Source organism: Pezoporus wallicus, unplaced genomic scaffold (genome assembly GCF_028554395.1).
Source record: "Pezoporus wallicus isolate ANWC-B61680 ecotype Strahan unplaced genomic scaffold, APGP_CSIRO_Pwel_v1 contig_5353, whole genome shotgun sequence".
Classification (NCBI taxonomy): Eukaryota; Metazoa; Chordata; class Aves; order Psittaciformes; family Psittacidae; genus Pezoporus; species Pezoporus wallicus.
Genome location: NW_026642422.1, coordinates 138,451 through 154,594, shown reverse-complemented (window position 1 = coordinate 154,594; position 16,144 = coordinate 138,451). Strand labels below are relative to the sequence as shown.

Below are 16,144 nucleotides of genomic sequence, written 5' to 3'. Positions count from 1 at the left end.
AGGTGTCCTGTCTCTGCTTCCTCCCGGCTTCCCCTCTTCCCTGGCAGAGCATGAGACTCATGAAGTCCTCAGTCAGCCTAAACATTTGAGCAGTAACTAAAAACATCGGTGTTATCAGTGCTGTTCCCAGGCTGAAAGTCAAAACCACAGCACTGCACCAGCTACTAAGAAGGAGAAAAATGACTGCTACTGCTGAACCCAGGGCAGTTATTAATTAAAATATTACATAAGATCTGTCTCCTCAGAAAAGTCTGCTAATAATTTCCTTATTGTCCAAGAATAGCCATTTTCTTAACAAACTATAATAGATCACCTTTAACTATGTTATCACCAATTTAATAATTCTTCCACTGATCTCCAGTCTTCTGCAGTCAACATACCATATACTCAGGAGAAAAACCTAAGTAATAATGATGCAGCTTTTGTTTTGCAGAAAGATCAGCAAGCCTAGAGTGCTAATTCTGAGCTGGGTGCCACTACGCTAACATGCCATTCTTGAAGGCAATATATTGTGGAGCACAACACAGCACTTTAGTATTTCTGCAAGGAAAGCTGTGTAATAAAGAGGGTATTTTGGAAGACAACTGTGAGGTTTTTCTGTTATCTTTGTTCTTCTTTTGTTGCACAAGTGACCATTCTGCAGGTGGTCTAGGATTTCTTCCCCCATTTCAGAAATTTGGACTATGCTTTTAAGCTGGAAGCAGCTTGAATCTGAGATTGCTCATTGGCTTATCCGTGCAGGCCATATCATATTCAGAGTAGCTCTGTGCAAACCCTATGGGTGTCTCTTCGCTGTGGCATCTCTGCAGATCAGGCTTTGTGCCAACCGTAATATAGTCTCACTCACCCAACTCCATATTCCAGCTACTGAACACCAGCAAACACAAAATGGCTTTCCACACAGCTAACTGCAGTGTTTCAATGTCCACTGCCCAGATAATTAAAAACCCAGATAAACTGCTAAATAACATAGCTGACTTATTACATTTGCAGATTTTTCAAGGATACTGGACTCTCCTGCTTCTGTTTCAATACAAAATCAAACCAACCAACACAATTCCTGGACCTTCAATTAAACATCCCAATTCTTTCTGAATTTTGGGGCTGAAATTTTCTACTCTTCCCTGTCAAATCCCTGTCTCCCAGTCTAAATTCATTGAATTCTCTGGGTTTGCTTGCCTCTTGGCTGTAGTTATTTCCCTCTCCCCTTTCCTTCCTGTTAGTCACTCCTGGATCTGACATCACCTTCAGCATCCCCATCCCTAATGACAAGGGACAAAATTTTTTTGTAGTTTTGAAGCCATGCCAAGCAAATACTATTTATTCCATTCCAATGTCCTGTTTTTTCTTCACTCTCTATTTAATCACCAGTTAATACTTTTCTTTTGCTTGCATTTTTACCCTTTTGACTTTTGCACTCGATTTTAGTTGCTGATTAGTCCTTTTTCATTTCATTCCCTGAAGGCACACTGCTTACGTCTCATATGCTTTCTGAGACAGTTATTTGTTCAGTTGGGACAGATAAGCCCTTTGCCCTGCTGTTTTTCATATTTGCACTACAAGTTCAACATACTTTTACCTTACATGAGTTAAAGAAATTTCTATCCTCCCCCATAATCAAGTCCCAGTTTTCCACTTAATTTAAATTAGTAGGCTTGTAATCACTGCAATCTGATCTTTACCCCTACATCTCAAGAAAACTAAGGCCAAAATGCTATCATGCTGCTTGTGTAACTCTTTGGTAACCACAGAATAACGGGGTCCTACTATTAAGTTTGCGTGTTTAGTTCTTGTAACAAAACAGTACCCTCTACTTCCCACCAGCAGTCTTTTCAGAACATTTTCTAGATTAAAATTCTGAAAAATTGAGGTCCTTATTCTATGTAATCTACATGTTTTCCCTCAATTTCCCTTCCTTATGTTCTGGCTGGTTACCAGACACTTCTCTTAAAGCTAGTGACCTGCCACAGGTGGTTTCAGCTGGAAGAGGAGGAGGAGGAAGGCCACATGGACACACAGGTAACACACAACCGCACAGATATGGTGGGGAATTACTGATGCAACAATGGAGTGATCCACATGCAATACAAACACGGCATCGCCCAGCTGGACAGTGTTTACAGTCTCTGTTTCCCCACATCCATGGTTCTTCGGCCTCAGGGAACACAAGTGGGAAACCATCCACCTGCGGCGGGATGGCAGCCACGGCTCGCACGTGGAGCCCGTTTCTCCCTGCTCCTCCGGGCCCCATTAAAGACTCCCTCAGAGTCTGAGAGGACCCGTCGTGACTCGGGAGGTGCCGAACTCGCCTCGCCGACGTCCGAGGCAGTTGCCGCGGTGTACGCTGGGTAGCGTCATGCCGTGGTTACCGTTGCTAGGCGGGCGGCGCACTCCGGTGGCGCTCGGCGGGCCGCGATGGCGAAGGAAACTATCCTAGTATACGCCCGGGTGAAGCCGCTGGGCAGGCGCCAGGAGGCGGGGGTATGATGGGGGACAGCTGCTGTTCTGGCGGGGTGGGGGGGCGGAGTGGGGCGAGCCGGAGGGCATCCCTGGGGCTGCCTGAAGGTGGGAGGGAGCGGGCAGTGAGCGTGTCCCGTCTCATTCCCCTAGCAAAAGGCACCGGCGGCCCGCGGGAGCTGAGGGGTTTTCACGTGGTCGGATGGGGAGCAAAAGCCACAGCCCTGGACTGTTCTCCGAAGCCTTAAGAAGTTAATAAAATCACCGAGTACAGGAGTTTAGGTTTAACTACTAGGGAAGGGGGTGAGGAACTTCTTTTCTGCCTACTTGTTGCAGGAAGGCTCCAGAGTAAAATCACCTGATGCTGGTTATTCAGAACAGTTCAACACTGTTCTGAATGTTGGACGGGGATGTGTAGCTGCCAGTCTGTAGCAGTCCTGGAAAGGGGTAATAACGGTGATCAGAAATCATGCATTTAGGTCTCTTCATTGTCTTGCTGTTTTAAACTCTATTCGTTCTGGTTTACTCTTTGCTAATTTATTCTTGCAGGTTTTTTGGAGAGGGTTGCTTTAAGGCTCTCTGCTTTTTTTTTTTTTATAACATCTCGGATATTAAAGTGGTTTAGTAAGCAAATTATGTCAAAGAGACAGTGGTTCTGTTTCAAATCTTATGGTAGTGTTTGCATGGTAACAAACAGGATGATAATAGCTGAAGGAGGATCTGCTCAGGTACTAAGTGAAATTTGCATGACTTTTTTTTCCTTCAGGCGCTAAGCTTACATAAGTGTTGTACATAAGGACTGTACTGTGCTACTGTGAAAATTATTTTGCTAATTCGTACCCATGCTTATTAGATCTATTCAATTGAGGATGATGAGAAATCTCTGTCCACTCTGGAGATTATTGTGCCACATGATTTAGCAGATGGTGTCGTCAATAATAAACGAGAGAGCTACAAGTTCAAGTAAGTAAAAGGCTTATCATCATATCTTCTGCCCTCGATTAATATCACTTTGTGTAGTTATAAAGGATGTAGTGATACAGATCTACAGAACCAGGAAAAGCCCATTCTTAAAATTGTTTTGGTAGAGATAAGTTTGTTTTCTTGTCGCTCCCTTAACAAGAGGCATAATCCAGCATATTATACTCTTCACCTGCATAAACTTGATAGCATTTGATAAAGTTGTGGAGGTTTTGTCTATCCGTTGCAATCTTTGAGATGATACTTAGAAATATATAATGACTTGCATCTTCATTTATCAGCTCTGCCATTACTACAGCTTGTTTTGGATTTGTGTATGAATGCAGGACTGTGTGTGTTCTCTTGTTACCTAATGAGTTGGCATAGGCTGGCTAAAGATGTCTTGACGCAAAACACTCTGTTTAGAAATCGTTTCAGACATAACCAAACCATGGTAAAGAAAAACAGAGATTGTTGAAAGAAATAAAACCCTTTTTGTAGAATGTAAATATTTTTTAGAAACTAAAAATAAAGCAATATCAATAAAATAGTTTTCTTTTTGACAGAAAACTTGGAAGCAGCATTTAAAGTTTTGATGATGAAGAAAGCTAGATGTATAACCACTTGTAATAATGAGGTTGAGGTAGTCTTTTTCCGGGTTGAATATGCTTTATTTTATAATACCAAATCAAGTAAATTTGTTACTCTGTGTTGTTAAAACTGAAGTCCCAGATAAACAGCTGCATCTCGGACTGATGTCATTTTATATCAGCTAAAGAGATCTGTTCTGCTTGGGAAGAGATAAGTTGCCCTCTCCAACTAGATTTGTATGCAAAACTAGCTTAGGTTGCAGATGCCTGAGTGAGCTGTAATGAATGTTGATATTTTTTCTGACTTTATAACTTATTAAAAAATCCATAGAGATAGAACTGAGAAAAGCTGTGCCTTATTAAGACAAAGCAAAAATAATGCTATAGAGAAAACATTTCTTTTTCCTCTGTAAAACTCATGCTTTCTTGAAGTCTGTTTATCCTAGTCACCTCAAACAGTAGTCTCCTTTGCTCTTACACCCTTATATAGGGATCAAGTGAGTATACATTTACAGATAGGAGGGAGGGCACAAGCAGTATGGGAGGTTTCTGGAGTGTTTGGATGAAAACTTCCTAACCTGTGGTTAAAAGGCTGAGGAGGGGAGAAGCTCTTCTGCATCTCATATTTGCAAACATAGAAGAACTGATCAGGGGTATTAAACTGGGTGGTAGCCTTGCTTGCAGTGGCCATGATATGCTGAAGTTCAGCATACTGACAGAAGGGAGCAAGGCAGAAAGTAGGATTACAACCCTGTATTTGAGATCAAACTGAGGAGAGGTCAGATGTTGGCCTATTCAGAGACCTGCTTGAAAGAATTCCATGAGACACAACCCTGGTGAGAAGTCAAAGAGCTGGCCAATTTTCAAGGATCACCCCCTCCAACAGTCCATCCTGATGAATGGGAAATGATGCAAAGGCAGCAGGAGAAACAGCTCCTGACTAAATGCAAACATAGAAAGGAAGTGTACAAGAGCTGGGAGCAGCGTCAGGTGACCAGTGAAGACTTGTGTGAAGAATGGATTTAGGAAAGCCAGACAGTTGTGCTGCCATTCAGAGGGACCTCAAGAAGCTGGAGAAATGGGCCAATATGATTCTCAGGAAGTTCAACAAAGTGAAATGCCAAGCTCTGCTCCTGGTGACAATAACCAGGGCAGGCTCAGGGCTGACTGGAAGCAAGTTCGCAGGAAAAGACCTGGAGTCCTGGCAGACAAAAAGTTGAACATAAGTCAGCAATACACCATTTGTGGCAAAGGTGTTAGGAAGAGCATTGTCAGCAGTTCAAGGGAGTTGATCCTTCCCGTCCAGTGAGATCATATCTGGAGTTCTGTATTCAGTACTGAGCTCCAGCAAAGGGACACAAAGATGATTAAGGGATTGGAGTGTCTGACATGTGAAGAAAGGCTGAGAGACCTGGATTGTTTATCCTGGAGAAGAGAAGGCTCAAGGGGATTTTATCAATATGTATAAACATCTGATGGGGAAGGGGGAAATAAAGAAGACTGAGCCAGATGCTTTTAAGTGGTGTCCAATGACAGGGCAAGTGTTAATGGGCAAAAATTGAAATACAGGAAATGTGAAAGTGTGTTTGTTTGTTTGTTTGCTTGTTTTGCTGTGGGGTAATCAAATACAGGAACAGGTTGCCCACAGAAGCTGTGAAGATACTCAAAAGCTGACTAGATGGACCCCTGCTCTACCTGACTTTTCTTTGAGCAGTGGGATTGGAGCAGAACATCCCTTCCAACCTTCTATGATTCTGGAAGACAACTTCAGATATCTTATACAGGAAGTGTCAAAACATAGGTTGACTCGAATGTCTCCTTGTGACTTACAGTAACTGTGCAGCAGAATGAAGGAAGTAGTTATGAAAAAAACATGAGCCTGGCTATAATGGTGGGATGCTGTATTTGGTTATAGTGTAATCTATTTGTCCAGGTTTCAGTGTGGTGCCAGTTACAAACACTGATTCTCTTGATAGATTTAAAATACCGTTTATTTTTTTTCTAAGCCACATCATTTTATCAGAGGATTTGATTGTACAGATCTTTTCAAAGCAGCACTGTGTACAGCCTATTTATATACAATTAACCACAGCGTGCTGTTGTGCTAGACTACAGGGAAAACATTGTACTAAGTTATGTAAGCCTAATGATGTAAACATTGACTATTACAAAGACAAACAAAAATGTATGAATCAAGTAGTGTTTTAAGATTCTAAGCAATTATTATTTGCTTAATATTTTCAGATTTCAGAAAATTTTTGATCAAGAGGCAAAACAAGATGTGGTTTTTGACAGCATTGCCAAACCAGTAGCAGAATGGTATGTTGTTATCTTGGGAGTAAGTGGGGTGACACACAGTCAAAAGTAGATTTCATTGTATTAGAATCATAGAATAGTTAGGGTTGGAAAGGACCTTAAGATCATCTAGTTCCAAACCTCTGCCATGGGCAGGGACACCTCACGCCAAACCATATCACCCAAGGCTCTGCCCAACCTGGTCTGGATCACCTTCAGGGATGGAGCATTCACAACTTCCCTGTGCAACCTATTCCAGTGCCTCACCACCCTTACAGTAAAGAATTTCTTCCTTATATCCCATCTAAAGGGATATACTTCCCTTGTTTAAGGGAACTTCCCTTGTTTAAGTTTGAACCCATTACCCCTTGTCCTATCACTACAGTCCTTAATGAAGAGTCCCTCCCCAGCATCCCTATAGGCCCCCTTCAGCTGCTGGAAGGCTGCTATGAGGTCTCCACGCAGCCTTCTCTTCTCCAGGCTGAACAGCCCCAACTTTCTCAGCTCATCCTCATACGAGAGGTGCTCAAGCCCCCTGATCATCCTCATGGCCCTTCTCTGGACTTGTTCCAACAGTTTTGTGTCCTTTTTATGTTGAGGGCACGAGAACTGCACACAATACTCCAGGTGAGGTCTCATGAGACCAGAGTAGAGGGCAAGAAGGTGCAACGGGTTAAAACTTAAACAGGGGAAGTTTAGATTGGATATAAGGAGGAAATTCTTTCCTGTTAGGGTGGCGAGGCACTGGAATAGGTTGCCCAGGGAGATTGTGAATGCTCCATCCCTGGCAGTGTTCAAGACCAGGTTGGATGAGGCCTTGGGTGATATGGTTTAGTGTGAGGTGTCCCTGCCCATGGCAGGGGAGTTGGAACTAGATGATCTTAAGGTCCTTTCCAACCCTAGCGATTCTGTGATTCTAAGAACTGCTTGAAGAAGAGCTGGTTAGTGGTTTTCTCACTGCTATAAAAGCAGACTGATGTTTGAATTTTCTAAATACTGGCATATCTAAGAGATATGCAACAGTCCCGAAAGAATTTTATGTATGGTAAGGTTCCATTTTTAACTCCTAAAATAACATTGCTACTATTGCTGTATTTTGTTGCACAGACATAGAAATCTATGTCCAATTGGTTTTTTGTATATGTAAGCTCACTTCATTGCCTTAGGAAAGTATTCCCTATGTAGTTCCATGAAGGGGTAAACCTAATGAAAATCTTAACCCCCTGTTTAGTTTTTATTTGGGGACACTCATGAATTAATAACTCTGGAGATAGTCTTAAATTTTGCCCTACTTATTTTTGTTTTAAATTTTAAGGCACTGGTTTTGTTTTTCTCCTCCATAAAATAACCAACAATGCTAGTATTTTAGAGTTTGCAAAGGCAAGCAGGTAAGACTTCTACATGAGTCTTCTTCATTCATTGTGCTGAACTGGGAGGATTTTCCAATGTCCTCTTTCCTCAGCTTATGCCTACATTGCTGATGTTAGCACTGGTTTTAGTGCGGGAGAAAATCCCATACTGGAGGAAGCAGAATTTCTGCATCATGTTTCATCAAGCTTTCTGCTCAGAATCCGAATTTGTGAATTGGGAAGTATTACTTTAGGTATCAACTTCTTTCGCATTCATTGTCTGACTGTTGTGGTTTAAGGCCAGCTGGTAACTCAGAACCACTTAGCCGCTCGCTCGCTGCCCCAACTTCTTCCTCCCCCTACTCCCGGAGGGATGGGGGGAAGAATTCAAAGAATGTAACTCCCATGGGTTGAGATAAGAACAGTCCAGTAACTAAGGTATAGCACAAAACCAACTACTGCTACCACCAATAATAATAATGATAAGGGAAATAACAAGGGGAGAGAATACAACCACTCACCACCCGCCGGTTGATACCCAGCCTGATCTGAGCGGTGACCTAACTCTTCCAGGTAACTTGCCCCACTTATATACTGGGCATGATGTGCTGTGGTATAGAATACCCTTTGGCTAGTCTAGGTCAGGTGTCCTGTCTCTGCTTCCTCTCAACTTCCCCTCCTCCATGGCAGAGCATGAGACTCAGAAAGTCCTTGGTTTGAGTAAACATTACTTAGCAACAACTAAAACCATCGGTATTATCAGCGTTGTTCCCAGGCTGAAAGTCCAAATTGCAGTACTGCATCAGCTACTAAGAAGGAGAAAAATGGCTGCTATAGCTGAACCCAGGATAGTACCCACCCCTTATTCCATGCTTTCTTGTCATGCTCAGATCCTACATTTTTTTAATATGCCATTGCTTTTATCATATGTATATATGCACCCATACCCACACAAAGAGAGAGATATCATTCCTTACTGCATGGAACAATCCCTATGAAGCTGCTGAGTTCATCCGGTCCATGATGTCAGGCTCCATCTCTTGTAACAGTCTTTCAGAGCAGGAGAGAGAGTGTGCACTGTTGGATTGTTGCCTGCTGATGACACCACCAAACTCGTCTGGTCACTGCTGAACTTGTCTGGTTTTGTCAAAGTTCATTCTTTGTTGGAATGGTGGTTGGAGGGAAGTCAGGGCCAGCCACTGGTGGCCTGCAGCCATCTAGTTGGTGGGCTATAAAGGTGCTACATAGTAGGCAATAGCATATAATTGAGTTCATTGGCTGTTTTCTCCTAAAATCGAATCCCCTTGAGGTACACATGCAACTTCCCCATCTTCCCGCATTACCTATCAAATATATCCAGGTCCCTGAGCAAAAGCAATCCCACAAGTGAGTTTGCCTTTACCTGAAGCAGGAATAACCCAGGCTGTCTTCCCCAGCAAATTCTTTATGTGCACTACAGGAACCTTGTCCCCCTCTACAATATGTAAAAGTTGTGACTGGGTTGGGCCAGCCCTGTTGGCAGATCCTCTGGTGTTGACCAACCAGGTGGCTTTTGGTAAATGTGTATCCCAATGTTAGAAAGTCCCACCACCCGTTGCTCTCAGTGTAGTTTTTAACAGCCCATTGTACGGTTCAATTTTCCCAGAGTCTGGTGCATGGTAGGGGATGTGATATCCCTACTCAATGCCATCCATGCTCTTTGGCCCAAGTGTCTATAAGGTTGTTCCAGAAATGAGTCCCATTGTCTGACTCAGTTCTCTCTGGGGTGCTGTGTCACCACAAGATTTGTCTCTCAAGGCCCAGGATAGTGTTCTGGGCAGTGGCATGGGGCACAGAATCTGTTTCCAGCCATCCGATGGTTGCTTCCACCATGGTAAGCACATGGCGCTTGCCTTGGTGGGTTGGTGGGAGTGTGATATAGTCAGTCTGCCAGGCCTCCCCATATTTGTACTTCAGCCATCATCTGCCATACCAAAGAGGCTTTAACCGCTTGGCTTGATTAATTGCAGCCCAGATTTCACACTCATGAATAACCTAGGCAATAGTGTCCGTTGTTAAGTCCACCCCTCGATCACGGGCCCTTCTGTATGTTGCATCTCTGCCCTGATGGCCTGAAGTGTCATGGGCCCACTGGGCCAAAAATAAGTCACCTTTATGTTGCCCATCTAAATCCTTCTGAGCCACTTCAATCTTAGCAGCTTTATCCACTTGTTGGTTGTTCTGGTGTTCCTCAGTGGCCCAACTCTTGGGTACATGAGCATCTACACAGCATAACTTCACCGCCAGGGTCTGCACCCAGGCAGTGATATCTTGCCACAGTGCAGCAGCCCAGATGGGTTTACCTCTGCATTGCCAGTTGCTCTGCTTCCATTGCTGCAACCACCCCCACAGGGCATTTGCCACCATCTATGAGTCAGTATAGAGGTAAAGTACTGGCCACTTTTCTCATTCAGCAATGTCCAAAACCAGCTGGATGGCCTTTACCTCAGCAAACTGACTCAATTCACCCTCCCCTTCAGCTGTTCCTGCAACTTGTCATCGAGGACTCCATACAGCTGCCTTCCATCTCTGATGCTTTCCCACAATACGGCAAGAGCCATCAGTAAACAAGGCATACTGCTTTTCACTTTCTGACAGTTTATTATAGGGTGGGGCCTCTATAGCACGCATCACCACCTCCTCCTCTGGTGACATTCCGAAATCTTTGCTCTCTGGCCAGTCCATGATAACTTCTAGAATGCCTAGACAACTGGGATTTCCTATTCGAGCTCATTGTGTAGTTAGTGCAGCCCGCTTAATCCATGTAGCATCGGTTGCACGATGTGTAAAGGAGACCCTGCCTTTGAGCATCCAGGCCAGCAGGGGCAACCGGGGTTCCGGGAGGAGCTGTGCTTCAGTGCCAATCACTTCCGAAGCAGCTCGAACCCCTTTGTAGGCTGCCAGTATCTCTTTCTCAGTTGGGGTATAGCTGGCCTCACATCCTCTGTATCCCCAACTCCAAAAGCCGAGGGGTCGACCTCGAGTCTCCCCTGGAGCTTTCTGCCAGAGGCTCCAGGTGGGATCATTCTCCTCGGCTGCGGTGTAGAGGACATTTTTTACATCTGGCCCTGTCCAGACTGGTCCAAGGGCCACTGCATGAACTATCTCTCATTTAATTGTTCGAAGGTTTGTTGCTCAGAGCCCCATTTGAAATCATTCTTCTTCTGGGTCACATGATAAAGAGGGCTTACAATCAAATTGTAATTTGAGATGTGCATTCTCCAGAACCCTCTCCAGAACCCCACAACACCGAAGAAAGCTTGTGTTTCTTTCTTATTAGTTGGTGGAGACATAGCTGTTATCTTGTTGATCACATCTGTGGGGATCTGGCGACTTCCATCTTGCCATTTTATTCCCCAAAATTGAATCTTCTGTGCAGATCCCTTGACCTTTCTCCATTTTATGGCAAAAAAATGGCTTTTAGCAGGATTTGGGTTATTTGCCTCCCTTTCTCAAAAAGTTGTTCTGCTGTATTGCCCCACACAATAATGTCATCAATGTATTGCAGGTGTTCTGGAGTTTGCCCTGTTCCAGTGCAGTCTGGATCAGTCCATGGCAAATGGTAGGGCTGTGTTTCCACCCCTGGGGCAATTGGTTCCAAGTGTACTGGACGACCCTCCAAGTAAAAGCAAACTGTGACCTGCACTCTGCTGCTAAAAGAATTGAGAAAAATACATTGGCAGTATCTGTTGTGGCATCCCACTTGGCTGCCTTTGACTCCAGTTCGTACTGAAGTTCTAGCATGTCCGGTATGGCAGCACTCACTGATGGTGTGACTTCATTCAGGCCATGATCGTCTACTGTTAGTCTCCACTCCCTGTTAGACTTTTGCACTGGCCATATGGGGCTGTTAAAGAGTGAGTGGGTCCTGCTGATCACTCCTTGATTCTCCAGTCTATGGATCAGCCTACGGGTGGGAATCAGGGAGTCTCTGTTGGTGCAATATTGCTGCCGGTGCACTGTTGCGGTCCCAGTTGGCTCTTGTTGTTCTTCGACCTTCAGCAACCCCACAGCAGAAGGATCCTCTGAGAGACCAGGCAAGGTGGACAGCTGCTTAATTTCCTCTGTCTCCAAAGCTGCAACACCAGAAGCCCATTGGTACCCTTTTGGGTCTTTGAAGTACCCTCTCCTGAGGTAGTCTGTGCCAAGGATGCATGGAGCCTGTGGACCAGTCACAATGGGGTGCTTTTGCTCCTCCCTCCCAGTCAAGCTGATTTCAGCCTCCAGTACAGTCAACTCTTGGGATCCTTCTGTCACTCCAGGACACTGACCCATCCATTGGTTTAAGCTATGATTCTGCAAGTTATTCTTCAGCCTACTGCACTATTGCGTGTTTGTGCTATAGGAAAACAGACATCCTCAGCTGGGCTTACAGTCTTTCTCAAATTTTTATTTGGAAGTAAAAATATACATAGCTCTTTATAATTTCATTTGCTTGTCCTCTCCCCACCCTGCTGCTTCTTAAAAGTCCCACATAACACAGGAGGGTATATGACAATGAAAATGAAGAGCCAGTGAATTTGAAACTTCACTAAAGTTAAATACTCTTTTTAAAAAATTGTTTTTATTTCTTTCACCCAAAAGGTATTTCTTTGCTTATCTGACTTTTTAACATATAGCTTCAAGTTAACTCATTTGCTAAGCTTTAAATAATTCTGAATTTAATGGTGACTGCAGAAAAAAATATTTTATTTGACTGTGTGTGGATAGAGAAGGATTAAAAGTTTTATTGTTGCATGCTATGGGTTGAATTATCATCAGGAAAAATTGAGAGTATCAAAGCTAAACAGCCACAGACTGACTTTTCCCACCCCCACCCCCTTTGGTTGTTGCTAGAAAATGGTTTTCCAGTTAATAATTCACTTATGCAGTGCTCTAATAAACAGTAAGTGGTATTGTTTTCCTCCATTTCAGTGTTGGCTGATAAGTTTTTATGCATTGATTTGATCCATTTTGCAAACTTTAGCTTTGATTTTTAGATATTTTTAAGTACTTGCAAGTACTTAAATGTTATTAAAATCAATGGTGTTTTGGCATACGTTTATCACCAAATAGCTGAGACTTTGTCTTCAATGCTAAAAATAATTTATAACATCATTATTAACTGAATCATAACTATTTTGGCTGAGTGTTATAATGTAGTAAAGCATGTATTCTAATTGACATTTGTATTGTTACTGGTAATATTGAAGGATAATTTTGCTGTGTTTTATCTAGTAGAGTAGGCAATAAATGAAGTATGTTCCTGTTTCTCATCCTTTTCCTTAATTTTTACCCTTTCTTAAGCAAAAATACTTATTTCAAAATGTCTTCAGCCATGAGGTGCCTTGCCTAGTGGAGTCCATAACTGTGTCTGAAGTTTATTTCACTCTATTGTTAATGACTCAATTTTCCAATGTGGGACAGCAAGAATTGCCCTGTTACTCTGAAAGACCACAGTTTTTAATAGCAAAATGTTCTTGTTATTTGTTTCTAAGTTGTCATTCTCTTCCAGGCAAAACTGTTGAAAATGCACTTATTTCTGTTGCTGGAGTCACTTTACTAAGGGAACAGTTTTTTTGTCTGTTTATTGCCAGGGAAAAGAAAGTAGCAGGAAAATATCAATGAAATAGTTCAGTAACATTTTGAGGCTCCCTGCCATGCATACTTACAGTCATGAGAATTTAGTTAGAGACTTGAATGCTGAGGGGAAAAAAAGGCTTTGTTTAAACCAGAACCAGCAATACAATGCTCAGGATTCTAAAATCTTTCTAGTTTGCTCTTGGATGGGTGGGTATTGGATGCAACTTTCTTTTTAAGTTGATTTTTTTGTTTGTTTGTTTGTTTAATTTGCTTCTTCAATCAAAAGTGCCCGCCTCTGTATGTGACTTGCCTGAATTTTTTTATTACTTTTTTGTTAATGCTTAAGTCATCTCTTGCGTGGTTTCTTTTTATCATTTGTTTGTGCTTTCCTGTTTTCCTTTTAATTTTAAATATTTACTTGATTTCCCGCAAAAATAGAGACAATAAAGAACATAATTTTGCAGTTTGCTAATGATTAAGCACTGCTTTAGTTGAACAATTGTAATGCTTCAAATATAAGTGTTATGATGAAATTAATTATACAATGTTAGTGCTTTGGAGTAGTTTTTGTTTTTAATTGTTATGTGGCCGATGTTTTGTCTTGATTTATTAAAGAATAACATAGAAAATATTTTCTCTTCATATATATTTTGCAAATAAGAAACAGCTCATTTGCTTATAAACCTAAATGGCAATCACCTATGGGTTTTTTTGAGGATTTGAAAGCCTCCAGGATAACCATCCCATTGCCACAGATTTCAGTTTCTTCTCATATGCTGTGTTTATCCCAAGAATCCTGTAATATAAAAACCATTTAACTCTTTTCTGGTTTTCTGTTTCTCATTTGGTGGGTTTATTTTTTTCTGCTGCTTATTCTTACAGAACATGTATTCAAAATATCTGCATGAACAATTATCCATTCTGACCTGAATATTTGTCACATTGTGCGAAGAAGTGGCTTGGCTCACATGTAGGCAGCCTTGCATCACAGCTGTATTATTGCTAATGTGGGTGATTTAGGTACAAGAGACCTGTAGAATCTATATGTAGTAAAAGAATACCTTTTTTTGTACATAAACTTGAAACAAATGCATCTTAAAATTTCTGCCAAATTAAGAAATTGGAGCAGTAATGCTAGCAGTTCTTCCTCAAATACAGTTATGAGACAATAAAAAGTGTAAATCATCATTAATGTTTCATCTCAAACAACTATTAGTTGCTCATGTTTGACTTAAATTGCACAGTTTAGAATTATTCAAGAAGGCTGCTTATTAGAGCTTACAATCTGATAGTTTGATTCAGAGTATCATTGTGTTGTTTATGTTCTGCAGTGCTTATAGTGGAATTTTATTTTGGAAGGCCCTTTTGAAATTTCTAAGGAAACTTGCTTGCACTAAGCTCTCGAAAACACGTTTGCATGCACATTTGGAAATTGGTGTTGTTTTTGAAAGATGAGGCATTACCAAATTAGATTTGTTCCATAAATCTGGCAAAGTCATAAAAAGTCATCCTGGGATGCTTTATTTTAATTAAAAGAAACTTTGAGCTCCAAGGGAAAGAAGATGCCTAAATTCTGAGTCTCTGTAAAGACAAATGCTCACTGGAAACTTTTTACCAGACTCTGCAAATTAAATTCTTTTTATCTTAAGTATCATGTCTGGGAGCCGGTTGTGTCAGGACTGTGTTGAATTTTTATTCTTTCTAATAGAGTGACTATGGATTGAGATTTTATGCAGCAGAAAGAAGGAAAGTGAAGTACATGGGTAACATATTTCAGGTCAGCAAGAGCTGACATGAGGAGTGGGCTGACAGTATTCCAAGATCAAAGATACTGGTGGTTTCTGCTTTTTTCAGTAGTGTAGTATTTTAGTAGTTATTGAATATTTTCTGTAACCACATCTCCTTATATTATCAGTCCTTTAAAATGAAGATATCAGAACCAGAGTTAATAGTGTAAAGCTGAAATAAAGGAACAAAATCAAAATAATTACTTTTTAAAGCTGCAATTTGTATCTTGTTCTCAGGATTTTCTCTCATCTACATATAAATACAAGATTTAGCCCTTACTTGATAATGCCTTTTTCCTTCATTTAAACTTTTAGACATGTTTTACTTATGTGTATTATAAACTTACTAAAAACCTTTCACTTTGAGCTTTTTAATTTTAAAACAAAACAATCATAAAAATTACAGCTGGCTTAAATGCATCTATTTAAATTATCTTTTTAATAATTTTAAAGACTGAGAAGTATGTCTTGCTGTAGCAGTTAAGTGTCAGAGCAAGCAAATCTTTTTGCTTAGACTTCATTGTTGCTGTATATGCTTTTCATGTTGAGGGTAGGCTTCATTTACCAATTGCTAAGACAAGATTTCCATGTTGTAACACCTGCCAATGTCAAAAACTTGAGAGTAAGGTTGTTACTCCAAGCTTCATTATAAAAACTGATGCATTGAGATTAGTATGAAGTGCCAAGGTTGTAGCATGTTTTAGGGACTGATAAGCACTGTTTACTTTTTCCTTTTTTTATGCCTACTGCCAACAAATTAGAATAATTAAGTCAGAAGGGGTCTCTGTAGGTTATCTGATTCAACCTCCTGAGCAAAGCAGGTTCAGGTTCAAGGTTAGCAGCATTGAGGTTCGATCAGGTTGCTCAGGCCCTTGTCCTGCAGAGCTTTGAAAATGTCCAAAGCTGGGGATCTCACAACCCATCTGGTCACCTGTTAAAGGCCTTAACTACTCTCACTGTGAAGAATATTTTCCTTATACCTACTTTTAATTTCCCCCCTCACAACTTGTGAAAACTGCCTCTTGTCCTACCACTGGAAGTCTCTGAAAAGAGTTTGAGTCCATCTCTGTAATGATCTGTTGTATAATGGAAGGCAATAATTAGG

General features: G+C 41.5%; 1 protein-coding gene across 9 annotated transcripts in view; it reads left to right on the top strand.

Moving 5' to 3' along the window:
- The first annotated feature begins 2,337 nt into the window (after positions 1–2,337).
- KIF6 (kinesin family member 6) overlaps positions 2,338–16,144 on the top strand; it is a 149,535-nt gene continuing 135,728 nt past the window's right edge. For all 9 annotated transcript variants that reach the window (XR_008975014.1, XR_008975013.1, XR_008975012.1 and 6 more), the window contains exons 1-3: positions 2,338–2,481; positions 3,311–3,420; positions 6,252–6,326. Coding sequence is in view for 4 of the 9 variants with exons in the window: in XM_057429992.1 (XP_057285975.1) it covers positions 2,416–2,481; positions 3,311–3,420; positions 6,252–6,326 (251 nt within the window). In the remaining 5 variants the exon portion in view is untranslated. The remainder of the gene's footprint in view (positions 2,482–3,310; positions 3,421–6,251; positions 6,327–16,144) is intronic.